Genomic DNA, 22,886 nt, shown 5'->3' on the forward strand with positions numbered 1-22,886 from the left:
AATAAATGGCACCAAAAAAAAAATCATTCCTTTGCTTTAAAAGTCTTTTTTCATCCAAATTGTTTCTTTTGTCATTCAGAGATGGAGCACAGCCTTCAGGAGGAGCGCAATCTCAAGCAGGAGCTGGAAGCCAAGCTGCTGCAGCTGAAGAAAGATCACTCCATGCTGGACTGCGATTACAAACAGGCGCAGCACAAACTGGACGAGCTGCATGCGCAAAAGGAGAGAGTTTCCGAAGAGGTGTGTTTGATGATATCACCGTTATAAGGAAGCCGACAGTGAAAACCCATTTATCACCCGCCATCATTTTCAGACCCATCCGCAGTAGGTGAAACAAGAGGCCTTTTAAAAAAAAAAAAAGAGTACCGATATCAGATCGACCTTATTTTAAGGTATCGGGGACATCAAGTAATTCACAATTGTTTGTCATTGCGTTAAACGAAACGTTATGTATCAAAAATATCAGAGGCGTCAGTATTTCGTATCGGTGAGAACACCCGTAGAAATGATGCAACACTGTTTTGGGATCATACTTTCGATTTATTCACGGCAGGGCTTGGCCCCTATCCCTCTATTTGAATGCAACGACAAAGCGCGGCCTTATTAACACAAGCGTTCGGTTCCTAATGACCCTGCACAATTCTTCAAAATAGCTCATAAGGGCACTGTGCTAATGCAGGTGAAGAACCTGAGCCTGCGTTTGGAGCAGGAGGCCCACAAGCGCAGTCTGGCCCAGAGTGACCTGAAGATGGAGAAACAGCAGGTGACCGTGCTGCACACCTCCGAGAAGCAGCTCAAACAGGAGCTCAACCAACTGCTGGAGATTAAGCAGGTCCTGGAGAAACAAAACCAGGAGCTGCGCAGGTTGGCCCGACACACACACGCGTGTTGATTTAAAGAAACTGTAGTGGGCATGACAGATTCATGATGCCGTTACAGGGAGAAGCAAGAGTCGGAAAGCCTGCTGAAAGATTTAAAGGACCAGCTGGAGGCGGAGCAATATTTCACGGTAGAACTTCTTCCCCCTTTTGCGTCCACTTGGTTCGAAAGTGAAACAAACGCAACGCCCGCTTGTGTTCGAAAGTGGCCGTTGCGTTGTTGGCGAACCTCTAAGGGGGAAATCTCGTCCCTGTGTTAGACCCTTTACAAGACGCAGATCCGCGAGTTGAAGGAGGAGTGTGATGAGAGGAACACCTTGTACAAAGAGGCCCAACAACATCTGGAAGAGTATCAGGAGGAGAGGTAACTGCAGGCTGACTGGCAGAAGACTAGCACACTGCATGAATATTCAAGCGGCACAAAGGAGTAACAAGGTTTTTTTTTTTTTTTTGCTGCAGGGCTCCGCCTCTCGCGTAATTTACTTTTATGCCACCTGGGGGGGCCGGCAGTAAACAGGCATTGCAATATGTTACTTTAACCAATAAAAACTTCAAGAGGGAACTTAAGAAGCCAATCAATGTATGTGCTTAACATGAATAGATTATTGGATCATAGCATAATGTCTTGAAGTAGGTGATCTGGGGTTACCATGGCAACATGAGAGACACGATTCCTTCTATTACAAGGCACACTTGTACTAAATTATCTTCATCATTTTTGGGCACTTTTTGGAAAAAAACAGATGTTAGCCATTCATCCATTTTTTTCCCCACCATTTTCATTGATGAGTTCCACCTTTTTTTTTCCCCCGACCGCAGGGAATCGCTGACTTCCCAGCTGGAAGTCAGCCTGACCAAGGCAGACTCGGAGCAGTTGGCGCGCTCCATCGCCGAGGAGCAGTACTCGGATCTGGAGAAGGAGAAGATCATGAAGGAGCTGGAGATCAAAGACTTGATGGCGAGACACAAGCAGGAGCTTGGCGACAAGGAGGCCACCATCAGCTCGGTGAGATGCCACCAAAAATATTCCGAATTTGGCTTATTAGAAGAACCTAACACTAAGTATAGTTACGCCATAAAATATTCAGTTCCTTTCCATTTTTGTGCATTACTGCTCACATGTGGCCCACAAACTGCACAAGTGACTTATTAGTTTGAAATGATTATTTAATGGCCTGTAGACTTTCGGCACATTCAAGTTGACCTGGTCACGCCTATTTGTGTCATTCGCAGCTGGAAGAGTCCAATCGCACGCTGACCGTGGATGTGGCCAACCTCGCCAGCGAGAAGGAGGAACTCAACAACCAGCTGAAAGAACTGCAGCAACGTGAGTGCTCCAGGAAAAAAAAAAAGAAGAAAAAAAACAGCCCTTGCTATATATTGTGTAAATAAACCTTGAGCGTTGATGCGCTGTCATTTCTGCAGAGCTCCAGGAAGCAAAGGATGAGGAGCAGAACATGAGCACTCTCATTGTGGCCTTTGAAAAGCAGCTGCAGACTGAAAGGACGCTCAAAATTCAGGTGTGTCTGTGTGTCATGCCGCCTACGCAGCGATTGAACGCTCTGCCTCCTCCTTTACTTTCAAGAATGTTTTCCACCAATAATTGTTTTGTCAGACATTATCATTACTATAAAAAAAGAAATAAATATTCGACTGCTGGCTTTTGTGATTTCACCCTCATTGTTATTCACAGCAACAGCAAGCTTCATTTACTGTGTTTTTTCTCTTAAATATGTCCTATTAAGATCCTATTAAAGTGCATAGCTGCTTAATTTAATCTCAGTGCCAGTAACTGCCTTATCCCAAATTAGAAAACTCTAAAAGCCCATCCACAAGAAATATGTAGGTTCAAGTGTTGGTGAACAAGGACTCAGAGTGCATTCATTTGTCTTTACATTGAACGTCAAATGTCGTCCATTGATGTGATGACAAAACGTGCGGCGTGTCACGCAGGCCATCAACAAGCTCGCCGAGGTGATGAACCGGAGGGAGCCGCCAAGGGGAGGCCACCGAGGCACCGACACGGAGGTGCACAGGAAGGAGAAGGAGAACAGGAAGCTCCAACTGGAGCTGCGATCGGAGAAGGACAAACTCAACAGCACCATCATCAAATACCAGCGCGAGCTGTCGGAGATGCAGGCGGTGAGTGCGCCCACGCCGCCTCGATGACCTCGAGGCAGGACATGCATCCTAATGCATGAGGAGGAAAGCTGATTTTATTTATTTTTTTATTTTTTTTGGAGAAACGGATGGCTTATGACTCAAATATTGTAATATAAAATTAAATGAATAATATTTAAATAAAAATACATTTATTGAATATTAAATGAAATTATAGTATAATATTATCCTATTTTTTTTTTTTTTTTTTTTTTTTTTTTTTTGCCATGAGTAAGTTGCCGAAATTCCTTAGTACAAAGTTGCTCCAGTGTCAGTAGTTGTATGTAGTAAAGTTATTCAATAAGAAGGATTTTGCAGAAATTACACCATAGGTATCTAAGAAATTGCGACAAACTGGTACCTGGAGTTATAATCGTTTAACTATAATAAACTTGCTGGTAAAACGCAGCAGACCACACGTTACAAAATAAATGAGCTAGGCTAACTTTTGGCTTACCTGGTAGCTACATTGCTCGTGGAAACTCTTCTTGTTATTTGAATTTTGGTGAACGATGTGACCTAATACTCACAGACATATTCTTTATCTTCTGCCAGGATTGACTATCACTGCAGCTTAATGAAAACTTGCCATGTCTCTTCATATGATGAAGCCGTACGATCACTGTTTCATTATTTACGTTCTATTTATTTGTTATTACTGTATATGTTTATAACGTACTATATTACGGAGTGTTTTTTTTCTCTTATTAAAAAACACACGATCAAAGTTTTTATCAAACAGATTCATGGGATTCACATTCATTTCAATGGGGACAGCCGAATCTCAAGGCGCCACTGTTTAGCGTCGGTGAAAGCGAATTTCCTCCTAGCATGTTTGTGTGTGTGTGTGGCGCAGCTAATTGCGGAGGAGAACCAGGTGCGTCAGGAGCTTCAGATGACTTTGGCCAGCAAGGACAGCGACCTCGAGCAGCTCCGGTGCCAGCTCACCTCCCTTAGCGTCCACTCTCTGGACTCCACCAGCATCAGCAGCGCCAACGACCTGGACGCGGGCGAAGGTTACCCAGGTAGCAACGAGCATTCCCATTTGAGCGCTCGAATTAGTGTCTGTCACTTCCTGGCAATTTTCCGTTTCCTCTCTTTTCACTTAATATTCTGCACCATCATCTGCGGTGTTTTTGACCTTTTTCTCCCCCACTTCTTCATTCTTCTTCACCCCCCCCGGGGCGCAGTGCGCATTACTCACTCACACACCTCCGAATCAATGTCCTTCACCTACCAGCGCACACACAAATCAGTGCGCATCGACACCCGGCCCGACCTCCGTTCGGCGCACTCTCTCTTTGACTCTGACTCTGAGGATGAAGAAAACGATGAAAGTGAGGAGCAGGGCCAACGTCCCCTGGCTCTCACATACCGGGAGCCTGAGCCTGACCTTGCAGGTGACCCCTGCATGGTGGTGCAAACTATAAGGCTTGAACCTCAAACTACTACTGTTAATCGATATAAATCATGGCTCTAGACTTTTTTTTTTTTTTTTGCACTGGTTGCATGGATGTGCCCAAATTTTCCACTGCGTGCTTTATAGGTTCATTCCTTTTAAACAAAGTTTCTGTCTGTCTTTTTTTAGGGAATATTGACTGGTAAATGATTAGCTAACTATGGTCGTTATCACGTTGTTTATTTGAATCACATTTCCACAAGACAGATAATTTAACGGCGCAATCCTTTATTTTTGGTTTCGGCGTACCATTGGGAAATTGGCTTGCCAAGGCGCCCAAATTGGTCTCAGTCTAGAGGCCTGTACATGGAAAAAAAAATACTGACCATGGTTGAGCTCAGCATGACGTCAGCTAATCCCTCTACTCTGTTTACTCTGATTCTGCTGTGTCTTAATATGTTTGATGTCCACCGATGCATACTCAGAGCTTGACTTCTGGCTTCTGACCTGAAAAAGAGGCACGCGGTTTGTTTTGTACAATACATGGAAAAAAGTCTCGGGAATTCAATTTACCATTATTAGCATATATAGCTGCTAAAGGGGGGACATACGCTCCACATTGTCTTCCAATTTCACTTGGAGGTGTGAGAGTTAAGTGACCTCTGTACTTTTGTAAACATGATGCATGCTTGCAGGGTTTGAACATAACAACGAGCTTATATGCGAGGTACATATCGCGTAAAATGTTGACTCTTTGCGTTGCTTTAGATTCCAGACTGGAGGGCTGGCTTTCGCTCCCTACCAAGCACACCAAGCGCTTCGGGTGGGACAAAAAGGTAACGTAGCAGAATCAGGTCGGGTAATGACATTTTTTTCTCATTTCATTTTGAACCAAATTTGCCTCTTTTGTTTCCCTTCAACAGTTTGTAGTGGTTAGCAGTAAAAAGATTCTCTTCTACAACAGCGAGCAGGACCGAGAACAGGCCAACCCATTCATGATCTTGGACATAGAGTGAGTCTACCTGCTAAAATGTTTGTAGCATAATTGCCTGTTGTTTAACGTGGTGCAAAGTTTAAATCAATTTGCAGTTTTCCCACTTGTACGGTGAAAAGGCGAAAAAGCTTGAAAGTGAAAGTATTGGAACAAAAAGATGATCCTGATTATCCCTGCTTTGAATTTGAGCATAGGGTGTGAGGCTGATTCCGATGTTTGGCAGAATAAAACCCAGATAACCGATCAATTCGGCCGATTAATGTCAAATATGTATATAGTGAATAAAATCAATTCTTTTTGATGGTCACTCAACACTGACAACAGTAAAGATGAGAAACATGAAACTTCTTCCAGATCTTGTACGCCAACGAGCATTGTGCCATTCCAGATTTTACAAGAACACGTTCCCACTGAGCTTAATGATGTGCCCTGAGCTACCTCTAACACGGCGGGCCAGGAATCATTCAACTTTAATAACGTTCATGCTCCAAAATAGAGAATAGAATAAAAAATTTAAAAAAGCAGGTGATTCATAGCTTGAACATGACCAGAGCATGTACTTACTGATTGGACATTTGCCCTCATTCAAAATCAATACATTTTTTTTTGCCTTTGATGCAGATGATTAAACATAAAGTTCAAGATCATCTTAAAGTTTTACCCTGACGAAAAGGAAAAAAAAAAACCTGTCAACTATTGGATTGCAGTTATTATTCTGGTTTCTCACCGTTATTCCAACTCTTCTTTCTTATTGCCCGCCGCAGCAAGCTCTTTCATGTCCGGCCTGTCACTCAGACTGATGTGTACCGTGCAGACGCTGTCGAAATCCCACGGATATTTCAGGTAAGGCAATAATACACTATGAATAAACCTTTTTTTTTTTTTTTTTTTTTTTGTCCTTTTCCTCCTGTTGCTTTTTTTCTGTGTCTCGCCTCACTGTCAGAAAAAAAAAAAAAAAGTGAATCGTCGCTACGGTGGATTACTATCAAATTTTAAACCCAGTACTTCATTACTAAGTTACATTGCCTACTACTGGCCAGGTGTTTTTAATGCAACCTCATTTTTCAATAATGTGTGAGGCTGATTCCAATGTTTGGCAGAATAAAACTCAGATAACCGATTAATTCGGCCGATTAATGTAAAATACGTTTACAGTGAATAAAATCAATTCTTTTTGACGGTCACTCAACACTGACAACAGTAAAGATGAGAAACATGAAACTTCTTCCAGATCTTGTACGCCAACGAGGCCGAGAGCAAGCGTGATCAGGAGGTCGTCATGGAGACCACGCCCTTTGGCGAGCGCCCCTCCCACATCAGCCACAAGGGTCACGAGTTCATCCTCACGCTCTATCACTTCCCCTCCAGCTGCGAGGCGTGCACTCGGCCGCTTTGGCACGTATTTAAGCCGCCGCCGGCCCTGGAGTGCCGCCGCTGCCACACCAAGTGCCACAAGGACCACCTGGACAGGAAGGAGGAAGTCATTATGCCCTGCAAGGGTCAGTAGACAACTTACAAAACGTGACTTTCTTCATTTTTACGTATATTTAATATTTTGTTTCTTGTCCGCGAGCAGTCAACTACGACATAACCACCGCCAAAGAGCTGCTTCTGCTGACCGGCAGCCGGGAGGAGCAGCAGCGATGGGTGAGCCACCTGCTCAAGCGCATCCCTAGGAAGCACCCGCAGCCCGCCGCCCCGGCCCACGTACCCGAGGCACCGGCGCGATCCTCCCCCCGCGTTTCGCCCCGCCCGTCACCCAGGGGCTCGCCGCAGATTTCGCCGCACCGCGGGGCCATGAGAGTGTCGTCCTCCAGACAGCAGCCGTCCGGGAAGGCCAGGTGAGGGTTCCAATACTGTGCTGACCCCTTTAGTCTTCATCCATGACAGTTCATTGTCACTACAAGGGGGTTTATGACATTTCGAGGTTACTAATGGCATGCAGCGCACTTACCGCTGTACTTAAAGTGGAAATCAACCCAAGCATATTTTTTTCAAGAATATGTTCCCAGCAGGCCCACTAGGTAAAACACAGCATTCTGATTAATATTTGCATTTGTGGAATATGAGTTAAGCAGTAAAATCCACTCCTTTTAAGCCAGCTCAGGGGGTGGCCATTTTGTCACTTCTGTGGACTGAAAATGACATCACAACAACTCAGGGCTCAGGTAACGACCAATCACGGCTTAGCTTCAGAAAACAAGTCAGTCGTGATTGGTCGTTGCCTGAGCCCTGAGTAGTTGTGATGTCATTTTCAGTCCACAGAAGTGACAAAATGGCCGCCCCCTGAGATGGCTAAAAACAAGTGGATTAACTCTTACTCCACAAACACAATATTTATTAGAATGCCCTGTTTCAAACTAGCAGGCTTGCATAGAATATATTCTTGAAAAAAATATGTTTGGGTCGACACTCTTTAATGCTTTGTTGATAAGTGTTTATCATACAAATATTTGTATATTTTACCCTTCAGCAAAAACGTAGTAAATGGTAAATCGGGAAATCAATGGGGGTTCACTGTTCCGTATTACAAAATTGTATTCATATGTCTCCCTTGTGCTCATCAATTCCCACCTGAATGGGACCAAGTGTCATGTTGTGCTTTTCAGCTATGGACATTTTACATGAAGCCGATTTGTTAACCGCATAGCCTGTCAGCCGCCTGTGTTTTTGTTTCCACTGTTAGCCGCACGCTAACTGGCTCTCGCCCCTCAGCAGCGGCCCCATGCTACGCATCATCCTCCACTGACCTCTTCACCCACCATTCTAATGTTTCCCATGCTTGGGAGACTGTAAGTAGCTGAGCTAGCCCCCCCCCCCCCCACACCCCTGCCGGCCCGCACGCAGCAACGCTGATTAACCCCCTAATCGTTCAGCTCTGTGCTGCCCCCTAATTTATTGTTGCCCCTCGCTAATGGCCCTGCAGTTGAACTTCCTACTTACCGTTTCAGATTGCTTGATTTTGACCTGAAAGACTTGAGGTGGTCGTTGGACGACACCGACAGTGATGATGATATGTTCTTCTGAAAGAAGTGACAGAGGGGGGGAAGGAGGGTAACGTGGCCTCTGCATGGTAGCATCTGGACTACAAGCACGTTCTCGTGTGTTGCCTGACAATTGCAGTGAATTGAGATGAAATATAATAACCACTTCCACAGTGGGCCTCTAATTTGTTTTCCCCACAGCTTGGTACTGTTGTCTTTTCCTTGAGGAAAATAGGGAGGCGTCTATTTGAGATGAATTGAAATGTATTTTAGATTATTAGTTTATTGTGTGGGCATGTGCCATTTATAAGAGTTGCGGCATGTATGTGTGTGTGTGTGTGTGTGTGTGTGTGTGTGTGTTTTTTTTTGTTTGTTTTTTTTTTTTCAATATACTTTTTTCTATATTTCTTCCCAACAGTTAACCCTGGCTCAGCGAAAGGGATTCTTCCTTGCGACTGATTGACAGCTGCGTGCCAACACGTGTTACTTTTCAGGAAAGCGGCAAACTTTTACTCTGAACTTTTTTAATACGAGGAACAATAGCGCAATCTTTTTCATTATGCCAAGTTGTCAAATTGACTGATGACTATGATTAAAAAAAAAAAAAAAAACATTCACATTTGTGTTTGAAGTGCAAGGGGTGTGTGCATTGTATATATAAAATGAAGAGGACTTTTTGTGTATCATATCGTAGAAGCTTTAGCACATGTGGATTATATTTTCTATGAGCGTATAATATTATATATCAGCACGGGCTTGTCTGGAAATAGTTTACAGAACAAAATTGCACATTAATATTGGGTCACTCCAGTTAAGTTTTGTGACAGACAATTGTCTTTTTAAATGGATACTCATGCAATCCCATTTTATTTTCCCCCCCAAATGGTCAAATAAAATTCCACATCCATCCATTTTCTATAGCGCTTGTCCTCATTCTATCAAGGCACATCCTAGACTCACACTGACAGTATGGCCAGTTTAGCTCTCAATTAACATGCATGTAGACTTTCATACAATGAAAGGAAAGTGAGAAATAAGGAAAGAATCTGTATGAAATTGATCATGAATTCTGTACCTCACGCTGCCGCATTTTTTCATTTGACCAGAATAGTTTCATCTCCCTCCAAAGGTTCTGGTGGAAGGAGTTGGCTTGCATTAATCTTTTAGAAGCGCCTAAAGCCAACTGGCACTCATCATACATAATGTAATAGCTCATCACGTTGCCCATCTGCTAAAAATTGTACTTCACACTGCACACCGAATATATATTCCCGATCATTGGGTACATAACTCGATCCTGGTTGAATGACCATCGAACTTGTGACCTGGACACGCGCACACAGACTGAATCAATGTGGAACTTCTACAGATGAACTCAATCCAATTCATTTATCATTTTCTGCCGCACTTGCTCTCATTAGGGTCAAGGTTGGCGCGAGTCTTAACTACACCCTCTAGAATGAATTGTATATACATATACAGTACAACTTTCCAATAAAAGATGCACAACTAACCCCATTACATAAATAGTACATACCGGTAGGCTACTGTAAGTGCAGTATCGTGTCAGTGGTAATCGCAATCCGTTATGTGTGTCAAACATTAACATAACGTTATTGGAAGAATTTCCTTTGGGTCTATTGGTGAGGTGTCACAGTACTTTTGATACTAGTCACTATTAGTGTCCCTGGACTAGAGCAGCCAATCACGGGGCACCTATAGACGCACAACAATACATGCATGCAGGTTCAAAGTACCCCGGAAAAAAAAAAAAACATATGACAACTCCACACAAGAATAGCCTGAATCAAGATTCAAACCACGAACCTTTCGACTGTGAGGCAGACCGGGCAGGCTAACCACTGCTGTCCTGCATTAATCCTCACATACCATCACATCAAATGCAATAAGTAAAGCTTTATGTCTTGTTGTTTTTGTCCAATTCACATGGTCAGCTGCAAGTGTCCGTCCTTGACTGCAGTGTGAGTGGCTTGTTTGCATAGTAACTAATGATTACATCGGGATTGAGCTCCCTGAATGACTCAGTGCTTCTGCGGACCCTGCAGCCTGACTGATACTCATCCACCTTCAAGCATCAGCACAACAGTAAGTTGGCTTCTAATTTGTTAGCATTCGAGCAGCGATCCATAGCTCGTGTGCCATGAAAGATCATCATGTATGCATTGGAAATTATTCTGTTTCATTTAATTGGCCTGTAATGATTAATTCGTACTACAAATAATGTGTCTTTTGTCTAACCCATCTGTCTATGCCAGTGACATATAGTGACAGGCAGTACAATTAAATGCTCTTCCACAAGGTGGCAGAAGGTACAGTTAACTTGTGAATCCATCTGTCGCCATTCACACAAAAGAATGCAGTCAACCGGTCTGAATTTAGAGTTGCGCTCCTTCAGTGTAGTACCACGTTGTGCCACAATAGGCAGCACTGAGGTCGACTGGAAGAGATGCAGCTTAATTAACATCTTGAAGAAGAGGGTGCCTCACCTGTGTCACTTCCACATTTTACCATTTCAATATTCTTTCCTACAGTGCAAAGGTAATATATTTCTGTCAGTATTGTTTAATGCTCTTTTTGTATGTGTTGCTGCTCCGTCTGTGTTAAGCTAGCGGTTGTTTGAAGGTACAGTATATGCTCATTTCTTTAAGGCCATCTATGGTATTTTGCGTATATGTTAGCATTAAGTTAGTGGACTTTAGTCGGGGGGAAAAATTAATGATTTATTTGAACATTTTTGTGTTTTAGATGCACAATGTTTCATTCCCTTTAGTTTTATTTGTTAATTTTACAGTAGACCTAAGCTGGAAGTGACAAAACTTGTAGAAAGCACACTTTTTTAAGAATCTAGCGATAGCGTGAGGACGAGCACAAAGGAATGCTTTTGAGAAGGTTGTTTTCGTAAAGTAATGTTCTTTTTGTTACAGTTGCTTGTGCCTCGGCTAAAGTAAGAAATTTTAACTGTTTTTTTCTTCTCCTCTAGTAATGAAGATCTTTGGCGCATTGGTCTTCTTCTTGGCCTATTTCGGCCATGCTACTTCAGCGTGCCCGGCGCTTTGCAAATGCTACGCAAGAAGAGCAGAGGTGGTCTGCAATAAGGTTCCCCTTACGGTATTCCCCTCCGAGGGCCTCCCTAAGAACACCAGCACCCTCACCATCCAGTTCACCAACATTACGTCCATCTCCGAGCAGGATCTCAACGCAATGCCCCAGCTGAAGCAGCTCCACCTGTTCAGCAACCACCTAAAGAACCTCTCCTCGCACCTCCTCAGGGGCGTGCCTCTCCTCACCACTATGGACCTGACCGGAAACAAGCTGAGCCACTTGCCTGCGGATGTCTTCAGCCATGCCCCGCTTCAAATCCTGGTGCTCAAGAACAACCAGATTGAGAAAGTGGATGCCGCGTGGTTTCCCGTTAACTCCAACCTGACCTGGTTGGACGTCTCTGGGAATCTTCTGACGAACGTCTCAGCGGATTTTCTCCAAAAAATGCCGCACCTGGAAAACCTCGACCTTTCCAACAACCGTCTGGTGAAGATCTCGCCAAATTCTCTGGATCCACTCACCAAACTTGATCGGCTGAACCTGCGCAACAACAAACTGGAGAGTCTCGATCCTTCCATACTCCATGGCCCCCGGAACCTCACCTACTTGTTCCTCTCCAGGAACAAGCTCAGTCGTGTTCCCCAGAGCATTTTTCAGGAGCTCACTCAGCTCAAACATCTCAGTCTGGATGACAACCAGCTTAGCAGTGTCCCTCCAGGACTGCTCGACCATCTGGACGCCCTGGAGGACGAAGGGCTGGACCTGACTGCCAACCCGTGGATGTGCGACGGGAAGCTCGAGTACCTCCTCAGGTGGCTGCAAAAGAACCAGAAGAAAGCCTTCCTACCGGAGACCATCATTTGTTCCGGTCCTCAGTCTCTCAAGAGTCGCTCGGTGATGTCACTCACAGAGACTGAACTAAAAATTTGAGTAAATGATTTAAAAAAAAATAAAGAAAAAATCTGGTCTTTTTCTCATTAAGTGACAGTGAACATACAGACGGATCGATATTGCTCATGCTAGCATGCTATATCAATCTATAGCCAACGTAGCTACAATGTAGCAGAGGTGGAGACTCCAGGTCACCGGCAGGTAAACAAACTCCCCCGGCAGATAAATGAGCTTGTTTACCTGCTGGTTGAGTAGAAGCACCTGTTACCTTGGCAGGGTTTTTACTTTCCAGACCTGGATTCTCCACCTCCGGTTAGTAGATATAGGCAACATATCTACAATCTATACACAAGCACTTTAAAATCACTTAAATAACACAGCTTTGTATGAATTTGACACCAGTTAATTATTTAAAGGGGCTACTAGCTACTTCGAGCAACAACAAAAATGTTTGTGACTAATGCATTCTAAAAACAGTTGGGTTCAAAATAACACAACATTTTGGGTCAAAAATGGACCAATCCACTACTTGGGTCAATTTGACCCAACTTTCTGGGTTGTTTTTGCAAAAAATGGGTAGTTTTGTACAAACCAACCAAAAATCAAAAATGGGGCTGTTTTGGACAAAACAACGAAAGAAGGTGGGTCATTTTGACCTAGTTCAAAGCACAACCCATTCACCACTAATCACTCTTGGAGCCATAAAACAATTCTCTTCAATAAGACAATTATTTAAGAATATCTTGCTTATCCGAATCTCTTGCATCATCGTCATTAATGCTCCCAGGTTCATGTTGTTCCATTTCGCTGTTTCTGCTTTTTAATCAGTCGGGGGCAAGTGCATCAGCGAGTGCGCACTGCTTTTTAAGCAGAAACAGCAGCCTGTGCTTATTTTTTTCAACAAATAAACCACACAGAAAACACATTACCTCAGATTCTTCATCAAACTTTATAACCGATGTCATAGTCGAGCAAGCGAGTACCCGGCAACATAGATCAATAAAACTGCTCGGATTACTTTTCCTGGCCATATTTTGTGAGGCCACGTGTTGCTTGGCAGAATTCCAAAGCCCATTTAACACTTGGTGCTGCTTTCTTGGGCCTTGCTGCCTCTCAAAGCACGGAAGAATGGATCGGGAGATCCGTCAGGACTGTTACCTAGGACAGACACAACATGCACTGCAGCAACAAGGTAAGCTAACAATAGCATTTCTATATGTATATCTATCTATTTCTTGAGTTTATCAGACCCTCCTCCTTCCTAGCGTAAAAGAGGAGGTGATGATGCAGAAGGAAGGCTTCACTGATACAAGCTTGGTGAACAAAGGGAACTGACTGCCAGCAAGTATCGGATTAAGCTATGCACTGCTTGAGAGAGGTCCGGTCAATGGAAAGCTCTCTGGCCTTGCCCCAACTACTGCTTTTAAACCCAATTTTGGTCTTTTCTAAAAATAATGCCCTCTAATCTTGTCTCACGGTCGTTACTGGATGACACCTAAACTCTCCATGTTGAAGGGTGCTTTTCAAACCACAGCTGAACTCGCAGTCAACGGAAAGCGCTCAGTGAACGTGAACCTTTTTGTCTGCAGAAGAATATTGAAAACGGGAAGTATAGTATTTAAGATAAGCCTAGTTTTTGCTGAAGATTACAGGAAGAGACGGCCGTTGGTCCGTTTTATGATGTACGTTGTAAAAATGAATACTGAAGTAGGTTGTCAGATAAATTTGTTTGGACAAAAATGGTATTTGTTTATTGTAAACGCAGATGGATCGGGACACTTACAGTGTCTGTACAATGTTTTTTTTTTTGTTATCCGTTGCTCTTGTTCTCTCTCAATATATTGTATGTGTTTCGATTGTTGTAGATGCTATTAAAAATGTCTATGGTGTGTTTCTATATTGTGGATTTAATTTATTACAGGGCTGGTCTGGAATTACTGGGATTACTGTACTGTCAACAAGGGGTAAAAGCTCTAAAGTTCTTTCTATAGGCCAGTAGTTGATGAGCTGGATTGTTTGCTCGATTCTGTTTGCCTCTTGCAACATTTTGTCCCTACTGACTGTCCTCATTCACTCGTGGAAGACCGCATCTCATTCGGCGTAAACGGACGGCTCTCCAGTCACTTTGAGGTAAAACTGATCATCTTCGTCATGATCCAAAAAGACAAAAGATTCAGCAGTCCTGATATATGTTGTTTGCAGTGGTTGAAGATGAATTTGAGGCTGCTGCTGATGTGTGCGCTAAGTAACTGTGTTGTCCACGCTTGCCCACGTCAGTGCTCCTGTTCGGGTTCTGAGGTGGAGTGCGCTGACGTCTCGAACATGACGTCGTTCCCCGTTGACGGTTTACCGCCCAACACCACGGTGTTGTCCATCTGGTCCACCCAGATCTCTTCTTTAGAAGCCAGTCATTTCAATGCTGTGCCCTTTCTGAACAGGCTTCAGCTGTACGCCAGCAAGTTGGACACGCTTCCTTCGGATCTCCTGCGGAAAGCTTCCCGGCTGAACTCACTGGATCTCACAGGGAACCAGCTCATATGTCTTCCACTAGGAGTCTTCAGCCAGAAGTCACTCCGTAACTTGGTCCTCAAAAACAATCACATCGAAAAAGCGGAAGCCAGGTGGTTTGATGACAACAACAGCCTGATCTGGTTGGACTTGTCCGGGAATCGTTTATCCAAGATCCCGGTGTCTTTGCTTCAGAAGCTGAAACATCTGGAGCATCTGGACTTGAGTGACAACAAAGTGGAACATCTCCAAGCAGACGCCCTGAAGAACCTGCACCACCTGGATATTCTTAACCTCGCCGGGAACAAACTGAGCACCCTGACGCCGACAGCATTCAGCCACAATCCGAAGCTCTCGCGTCTGTTTCTACAGCAGAATCAACTCAGTGACATTCCGCCATCACTTCTCTCGGGCCTGCAGCGTCTTCAGATGCTTCTTCTCAACCAGAACCGGTTGCAACACCTCCCCACGGGCCTGCTGGATGGCAGGAACTCTTCTTTTCAGCTGATCCTTGCAACAAACCCATGGGTGTGCGATGGCAAAATAGAGTATCTGTGGAGGTGGCTTAATGAACATCCTCAGAATGTCTTTTATTTGGAGGAGGTGACATGCGCTGGGCCGGAAGCTCTCAAAAACCGACAAGTGGCGTCTTTAACTGAAAGTGAACTTGGTCTGGTCAGATGAGAGAACATGGTGTTGTGTACCTTCAACAACAACAACAAAATCAAATAGGTAGAGTGTGGAAAATAATGTTCATTCAAGCAATTACAGGCAGTCCTCATTTTACGAACGAGTTCCGTTCCTACACTGGCGATGTAACACGGATTTCCGCGTATGTCGGAGTGCACCGTTAAAGTCGAATTTTACGTCACAATTCTTTGTATGAAAAAACTAAAATACAGTAAAATAAAAAGCATAATATGCTGTACTCAGCATTACTACTGAGAAGTGGATAGAGGAGGGCGAAAAAGCAAAGATACTGCCGGCTCGCTAAGACACGATCGAGACACTCTGCGCATGCTCATTGCTCAACCGCAAGAAATGCTGGTCCTTGTAGTACGGGAAGTGCTTGTATGCGGAAGTGCGTTGTTTGGCGCGAAACCCATCGCAAATACACAAGCAGAGGTAAACAAGCTCAGAGACGCAACACAAAAACACACTTTTGGAGCGAGGAGAAAACTGGCTGCTCCATCCACGTGGTGAGTGACATGAATATCAAGTTTTTTTTATTGACAGTTGAAAGTAACAAGCGGAAATGACGTCTATGTGAGTCACGACGCCGTGTGTCGCCGTACAGAGTGGGTTCAAATGTCCGCTCAATGATGTAAACGGAATATTCAGAATGAAGACTTCCTGTTTTGTAAAATGCAAATATTTGCGATGAACAGTATATAAATGTATTAATGAGTAAAAATAGTATTTTGGGCTTACTTCCCAAGTGGATTTTTTCAGCTATCTGTACTATCTGTACCTGTGGCTACAAGTAGCCACATTGTTGCACCTGGTCATTTGTGGCTGTGTACATTACACTAATACTACTTAACTCTGGCTATTGTGTTTTTTTCCAATCAATGTTAACAGAAGATGCAATTGAGGTAATATAAAACGTAAAAGTGATTAATGCTCCTTTTGTATTCTTCTTGATGTGCTTCAAGGATCTTGCAATATATCAGACAGATATTTCTCATTTTCATTGCTTGCGCCAATGTGTGTCCTGTTGTTTTAATGATGTCGAGTGTGCGTGGGCTGAATCTTCCAGCTGACTTCCTCTGCATTGTTTTTTCGTCGGTTTCTCTCGCCATCACTAACAAAATGAAAACCTCGGCGTAGGTAGTAATTCCTATTCAGGATAAAATACAATCTCCTGCTCAGGCCCTCACTTATGAAAATGAAACATCATTCATCAAAGAAAGCGCTGAGGAAAGCAACTTGATTTTGATTTAGAGGCCAGGGCAAAGTGCAGCTTTGAATGCTGGGAGCTAAATGTTGATGAAGGGGCTCGGAGACGGAGTTTAGTGTGGAAGCAAATATGCACACATAGTGGCAAAAATGCTGCAAAATTCAAATCAACTGGTCTCCAAAAGGGCGGCATAGTGCATAGGCTACATACACACTGTGTAAAAAATGAAGTACTGCCACCGTGAGTGGAAAAGGCTTGTCTTTATGGATCCCCGCTCCACAAAAATAGTTGTGCTAGTTTTTAAATTGTGCTTTAAAATGATCCCTCAATCTGAAGTCAAATGATTGATCGTTTTTTGGTTGACATTTTAACATGTATTCATTGTGTCGCTACGATGTCAATCAAAGAGCTCCAGGAGAAGTTTCCTTGGAAAAAAAATTCCTCCAGAACACATTAGTTTTAATCTGCACATCAATGGTGCACTTTGTTCTTTAACCATTTTTCATGTCCAGCTCAGGTTAAAAGGAGAAAAAAGATTTTTTTTTTTCCCCCTCATTAAAATGCAACCTAAAGGTAGAAGAGAGGCGTCGCTTCCAGGCGCCATTAGCATGCGAATGCTCCCACTGAGTCTTTTATCAACTCTCCCACGCACGGCGACTCAAATCGCATGTTCAGGGTCCACTGGATTTTTCATTTAATCACTTTGCAGCAGCATGCAGCCGAGGTGACGAGTGCGAAAGCACACCGACATCCCATGCATTAACCGCTATCTTCATCTGCCACTACCCAGACATGCATTGCAGCCATCTCAGCCTGCGGCTCATAAATCATCACTCCGCCAAGCCGTCTAAACTGGAGGCAGGGGTTGAAAAGGTACTTTTATCTCATTACTGACACCCAGGACTAAGGCCGCTTCCACAACTGCATGATTGGTCGATGCAAACGGCCTCTCACTCCTCCCGAGGGAAAGATGGGCCATTAAAGGCAATTGTTAGGATGCCGCAATTTGACGCTGTTATATGTAAGGAATAAATGTTGTTGGATTGATAAATTCATAAATATAAGCCTCCAACGATGCATAAAGATGAGATTATATTGGAACATGCACTGAGACCAGCTCAATGGGGATATAGTGGATAGCCCGTTACGGTCGATAAGAAAGATTAAAGGGTCCAGGATTGAACACCAGTGCAATACAGGAGAACTCAAATGATTACGTGAAAAGATCAGAATTTGACATTTAAAAAAGGTCAGGCACAGCAGCAAATGTTTCTTTAAATGAAAATATTGAGTTTAGACAGTTTTAAATTAAGCTGATCTCTTGTCGGTCATTGGATTTTTTTGAAAAGTCAGATGCCGATATGTGTCAAAATGCCAAATATCTGTGCGGATGATCAACGGTCTATAGGATTTCTGATCGTAATTATTAAACAGGTTTACCATTTGCAATTAATTGTCAGCCTTGAAAATTGTCAGAGCGGAATTAACATCACCCACGCCGCAGTACAATCGCTCAACATAATTTTGAGTAGGGACGTAATGATTTGTTGAAAATCAATTTAAAATCGATTCGTCCCGATTAATCGATTGATAGAGTTGCTTGAATTCATCTAGGAAATGATGTCTTGAAACGTTTTTTCATTCCAGATGCATAGAACATTTTGAATGTATAGATCAAATTACGCTTTTGCGCCAAACATGATTGCATATTGCATTTGTGGATGGCTGCAGAACCACACTAGTACAGAGAGACAAGCATGATAGCCATTTTTAAGAAATCGAATCGAAAATCGGGAGCTGAAAATCGAATCGGGGCTTGAGTGAATCGTTACATCCCTAATTTTGAGACATCTGAGAATCGGACAGGGGTTAAATTGTCAAATTCGCCCTGATTTTTTCTTTATTTTTTCATAACCATATACACCATGCATTTTTACCCTCCCCCCAAAAATTGGCCGGTGAAAATAATTTCCGATATCTTAACACGTATTACTATTCAAGCTGAAAGTGCATTGTCATCAGAATCCCCTTTGACCCCTCAAGCATGAAAGCTGACTTTGTCTCCGCGTGGGGGGCAATTGATGAGCATCACTAAAAGTTTTAATGACTACTTCCAAGCTGACTCACCTTGTCCTGTCAGGACTTTGACATGAAAAATAACGCACGCGTTCATTACGCTGCCCACATGGATTACAACACCTCATTGCCATGCTAAAATTGTGCATAAAAATTCCCCACCAGTGCCAGAAAACCTCGGAATTTGTAACACCACCTTTTGTGTCCCCCCCGCCCCCTTTTCTTTGTACATTGATTTCTACAAGCCAAGTGATCACTCACACGATGGCACCAACTGGCCTGACAGAGCTTAATTACCTCCAAGCATTAAAAAGGGGGAAAAACAGCACACGGCATTTCGTCAGCGAGTGACATCTAAATCTCCTTGACGGCTCCTCGCATCCCTTGCCATGAGTTATTTGGATCCTCTAACGATTCTTTCGCTGCGATGCGAAAGGGATTATCATCTGGCCGCAACTGTCCCGGCGGGGGCTTTACGCGGCGTCTATAAAAGACCTTTCACCTGTTGCTGGACTGCCCGCTGGGGTTTGCTCCCAGGCTGAACGAGGGAGGGTCAAGGCGGCCGAGGAAGATCATGTATCAGGGGGCGGGGCGGGCGTTTTCAGAATTTGGCACGGAGATCGGGCCAAAAAAGACTTCACTGAACAACCATTGTGTTTGACATCAAACTTGAAAGATGCCTGGTTGCTTATCCCAAACGACGGTTGACCTTGAAGCGCTTAACCGTTCTTATATGTTATGTAATGCTAAGCGGCGTACACACGATTGGCAATCCAAATTTTCAAAGGCTCGATTTTAGTTTCGGAGAGATTGTCCTGAGCGATTATCGTGCGGGGTGTTACAAGGGATTTTTCTTACCCGATATGCTCAGAAAATGTCAAATATGTTTGAAACATCATCGCCATCAGGGGTGTCGAACTCATTTTTCGGAGAGCCATTATGACTGTGAACTCATAAATAAATGTGTGATAGCCTCATATTACACACCAAATTGATGGATAACTAGTTCTGAAATCAGAAGCCAGTAAAAAAAATATATTTGTGCAAATATTAATTTATTTTAAAAGCAAGATTGTAAACATGCTAGCAATATATAAATGTTACTAAACGTGAATGCAATTTCCAATTTGATATTTAAGCAAGAAGATTTGCATCAGCGAGTGCGCACTCTCACCATCTCTTTTGGTCTCTCAAGGCCAATTTGCTTAATGAGATGTCCACAGAAGTTATCGGCAAAGGTGATGCAGGGCCGCTGCAGCTTGGGGCCGTCAACAGAAAGGACAGCGCGAGCGCACCGGTTCAGCAAATTTTAGGTCTGAAATGTCATTTTAAGGAGCCCTATTGTGTGATTTCCCCTCTTTAGTATGCGGGAGGAAACGCACACGAGAGCCGTTTCTTTCTTTTTTTTTTATGTGCCAGCTGCTCTTTGTAACCGTCGGATGGAATTCATTTGCCAAGAAAGTCAAGCGACGGACGGATTGATTTTGGAATGCAGCGAAGCGGCTTTAAAACAAGCCCCCGGCTTTGAACAATTCATTTGGGCCTGTCAGCCCTCAAAGGCTAAATTCACTCAGCGCTTGGCACCGGTGTGCAAGGTGCTCATTCAAACTGCCAGATAAGCTGAGACCAAAGCGCTTTACTGGAATGTTCCAAATGGATGACATTTTAAGTGCTTTATAATAACAAACAAACTGGGATTCCTCATTCACTTGTTGGATTTTGCGTTTCGTCTCATACAAAAGGGCCGGCCTTCATATCGTCACTGTCGGGCGGAATCATGTCCAATTTATTTTTACACACTTTTGAGCAATCTCAAATGTTGGAAATTTGAATGCCCAGTTTGCCTCTCAGCCGTGAAAGATTTCAACCTAAGTCGCTACACGCAAGCCCACTAGTTAAAATTGGGCATTCTGATAAATATTGGGTTTGTGGAATAAGTGTTAATCCACTCGTTTTTTAGCCATCTCTGGGGGCGGCCATTTTGTCTTCTATCGACTGAAAATGATATCACAACTGCTCACAACGACTAATTACGGCTCAGATTCAGAAAACAGGTTAGCCGTGATTGGTCGTTGTGAGCACTTGTGATGTCATTTTCAGTCGACAGAAGACAAAATGGCCGCCCCCAGAGATGGCTAAAAAACGAGTGCATTTTGCTGCTTAACTTATATTCCACAAACTCAAAATTAATCAGAACGCCATGTTTCAACTAGTGGGCCTGCTGGGAACATATTCCTGAAAAAAAAAATATGCTTGGTTTGACTTCCTTTAATTGTACTCAGTGGCTATCGTTAGATGTTCTCTTACGTACTTCTATGACGATGATTCCAATAAGAATGACCATCAACAACACAAAGTTGTTCGACATAGTCACATATAAAAAAATTGTTTTTTTAAAAAGTCGAGCTAAACTATATAATCTGATTTATGGCCTAAACTTTTGCCGCATTCACGAGCGCGCGCCAGCACTGCTTATCTTCATGACTTTTACGGCCTTAAGTGTTTTTACGAGCAAATGTAAACAAACACTCACCGGCCGCAATGTTGCTAACACAACGTGCAACCCAATGAGATCCCGTTTCAAAGAAATCTGCCTTTCACGAGGCTAATAACACTCAAAAGCAACAAATCAAACCTCCCGCGTTAGCAAACAAACAAAAATCATGCGGGGATAAAATGATGAAGGAATTCGTTCGGCAAGTTGTGCGGACCTTTGGTGTGACTTTGGCTGCAAAGTAAATGTAAGCAAAGAGGTCATTTACAGAACAGCAAATCTCATCTTTGGAGAAGCTGACTTTTGATTCTATTTTCACGTTCGCATTAGAGGCTCACTAATTCCTCTTTCGATTACAACATGGGAGAAAAATAATGAGGCTGTTACTCTCCTCCCAAATGGGAAGATAGCAAGAGGATGAATGCACATTTTCCACCACCCGGAAGCATTCTTTAAAGTCACGGCCGACTATGTATGTGTTTCTTATCTTTTTCATTAACGGAGAAGACGGTGTTATACATAACGTCTCTATAATCTGCTAGCCAGCCATCTTTAATCATCAGACAGCATGCATTCGTCGATTTTTCTGTTTGGCAAACACCCCTTTTTTTTCCTGATTGCATTTCTTCGTATTTTTTACGAGTCTGGCGAAATGGCAGCTTTTCATCTAGTCAGTTTTCTCCAACTTCTCAAAACTCAAGAAATGGAAGTCAAAGCAGTATTGTTCAAAATCACCTTTTATTTTTTTTCTCCGTAAAAAGTAAAATACAGGAGCCGTAACGAAAATAAAATGATGTGACCACTCATCAATAATCTGTACAATTCAAATGATTTTTTTTCTTTGTAAAAAAATAAATAAATAATAGAGAAGATGTGATGAAACTAAAATAATATGATCTAAAATAATATGTGCACTTCAAATGATTATTTTTCTTTGTAAAAATAACAAAATAAATTAAAGAGAAGATGTGATAAAACTAAAATAATATGACCTATAATCTGTGATCCGTAGTCGATTCTGTTTCCTATCGGGACCCTTCAAAAAAAGGCCAAAGTAAAAGGCAGCACAGTATAGTTAATCCTTTTAAGTCATTTTAACGCTAGTGCCTGTCATACAAATATCAAGAGAAGTTAAACACTGTATAATAAAACAAAATTAAAGTTGGGGCCACTTTATTTCAGACCGATACCAGTGCGAGTATTCACTCTTTGAGTACTCACTGATACTGAGCACCGATACTGTACCTCTCGCCGTTTTGACATTTTTTGCATGTATCATATAATTCACGGCTATTGTAGATAAAACCAACAAAGGTTGTTTTTTTTTCAGGATAAAAGACGTGACAGGTTGAACAAAGCGTTGACTTCACAGTCAATTTGCACTTCATCCCGACTTTGTTTTACACAAGGTCACGATTAATCTTGTTAATTGTTGTCACCCCGACGCAGCCATAGTGCTCCCGGGTGCACTTACGCACGCGACTGTCTCCGCTAACTCCTTCGGCAGACGGGAGCTCCAGGACCGTTCTCCCTTGCAGC

General features: G+C 43.0%; 3 protein-coding genes across 11 annotated transcripts in view; all 3 read left to right on the plus strand.

Annotated features, from left to right (window-relative positions):
* LOC147128259 (rho-associated protein kinase 2-like) overlaps positions 1–9,326 on the plus strand; it is a 22,727-nt gene extending 13,401 nt beyond the window's left edge. For 2 of the 6 annotated variants that reach the window (XM_086018484.1, XM_086018485.1), the window contains exons 18-33: positions 80–240; positions 680–864; positions 940–1,009; positions 1,139–1,242; positions 1,698–1,884; positions 2,112–2,205; positions 2,304–2,398; positions 2,832–3,020; positions 3,895–4,063; positions 4,229–4,438; positions 5,206–5,273; positions 5,361–5,449; positions 6,196–6,274; positions 6,663–6,930; positions 7,008–7,272; positions 8,383–9,326. In XM_086018484.1, the coding sequence (XP_085874610.1) occupies positions 80–240; positions 680–864; positions 940–1,009; positions 1,139–1,242; positions 1,698–1,884; positions 2,112–2,205; positions 2,304–2,398; positions 2,832–3,020; positions 3,895–4,063; positions 4,229–4,438; positions 5,206–5,273; positions 5,361–5,449; positions 6,196–6,274; positions 6,663–6,930; positions 7,008–7,272; positions 8,383–8,458 (2,309 nt within the window). In that variant the 3' untranslated portion in view covers positions 8,459–9,326. Of the gene's footprint in view, positions 1–79; positions 241–679; positions 865–939; positions 1,010–1,138; positions 1,243–1,697; positions 1,885–2,111; positions 2,206–2,303; positions 2,399–2,831; positions 3,021–3,894; positions 4,064–4,228; positions 4,439–5,205; positions 5,274–5,360; positions 5,450–6,195; positions 6,275–6,662; positions 6,931–7,007; positions 7,528–8,382 lie in introns of those variants that run through there. The other 4 variants (XM_086018479.1, XM_086018483.1, XM_086018486.1 and 1 more) reach the window with 3 other exon arrangements.
* Positions 9,327–9,479: 153 nt separating this feature from the next.
* LOC147128260 (uncharacterized) lies at positions 9,480–12,444 on the plus strand. 4 transcript variants are annotated; one of them, XM_086018488.1, is made up of 2 exons: positions 9,480–10,521; positions 11,417–12,444. In XM_086018488.1, the coding sequence occupies exon 2, from the start codon at positions 11,419–11,421 to the stop codon at positions 12,406–12,408; it is 990 nt and encodes a 329-aa protein (XP_085874614.1). In that variant the 5' UTR covers positions 9,480–10,521; positions 11,417–11,418; the 3' UTR covers positions 12,409–12,444. The 4 variants fall into 4 exon arrangements, with proteins under 4 accessions (XP_085874614.1, XP_085874616.1, XP_085874613.1 ...); XM_086018490.1 differs by having other exon boundaries at positions 9,480–10,513; XM_086018487.1 differs by lacking the exon at positions 9,480–10,521 and adding an exon at positions 10,858–10,974.
* Positions 12,445–14,381: 1,937 nt separating this feature from the next.
* LOC147128261 (uncharacterized) lies at positions 14,382–16,420 on the plus strand. The gene is made up of 2 exons (XM_086019871.1): positions 14,382–14,499; positions 14,572–16,420. The coding sequence occupies exon 2, from the start codon at positions 14,581–14,583 to the stop codon at positions 15,559–15,561; it is 981 nt and encodes a 326-aa protein (XP_085875997.1). The 5' UTR covers positions 14,382–14,499; positions 14,572–14,580; the 3' UTR covers positions 15,562–16,420.
* Positions 16,421–22,886: the final 6,466 nt, after the last annotated feature.

The sequence above is a fragment of the Filicampus tigris genome, chromosome 20 (assembly GCF_054856515.1).
Source record: "Filicampus tigris isolate MCC_2025a chromosome 20, RoL_Ftig_1.0, whole genome shotgun sequence".
In the NCBI taxonomy this organism is placed as follows: Eukaryota; Metazoa; Chordata; class Actinopteri; order Syngnathiformes; family Syngnathidae; genus Filicampus; species Filicampus tigris.

What these genes read in the sequence shown, in the direction of transcription:
- LOC147128260 (XM_086018490.1), top strand. Translation starts at nt 10,453, where the DNA reads ATGACTCAGTGCTTCTGCGGACCCTGCAGCCTGACTGATACTCATCCA. An exon ending in TCATCCACCTTCAAGCATCA is followed by an intron (nt 10,514 to 11,416) that starts GCACAACAGTAA and finishes CTTCTCCTCTAG; the next exon opens with TAATGAAGATCTTTGGCGCA.
- LOC147128261 (XM_086019871.1), top strand. Translation starts at nt 14,581, where the DNA reads ATGAATTTGAGGCTGCTGCTGATGTGTGCGCTAAGTAACTGTGTTGTC.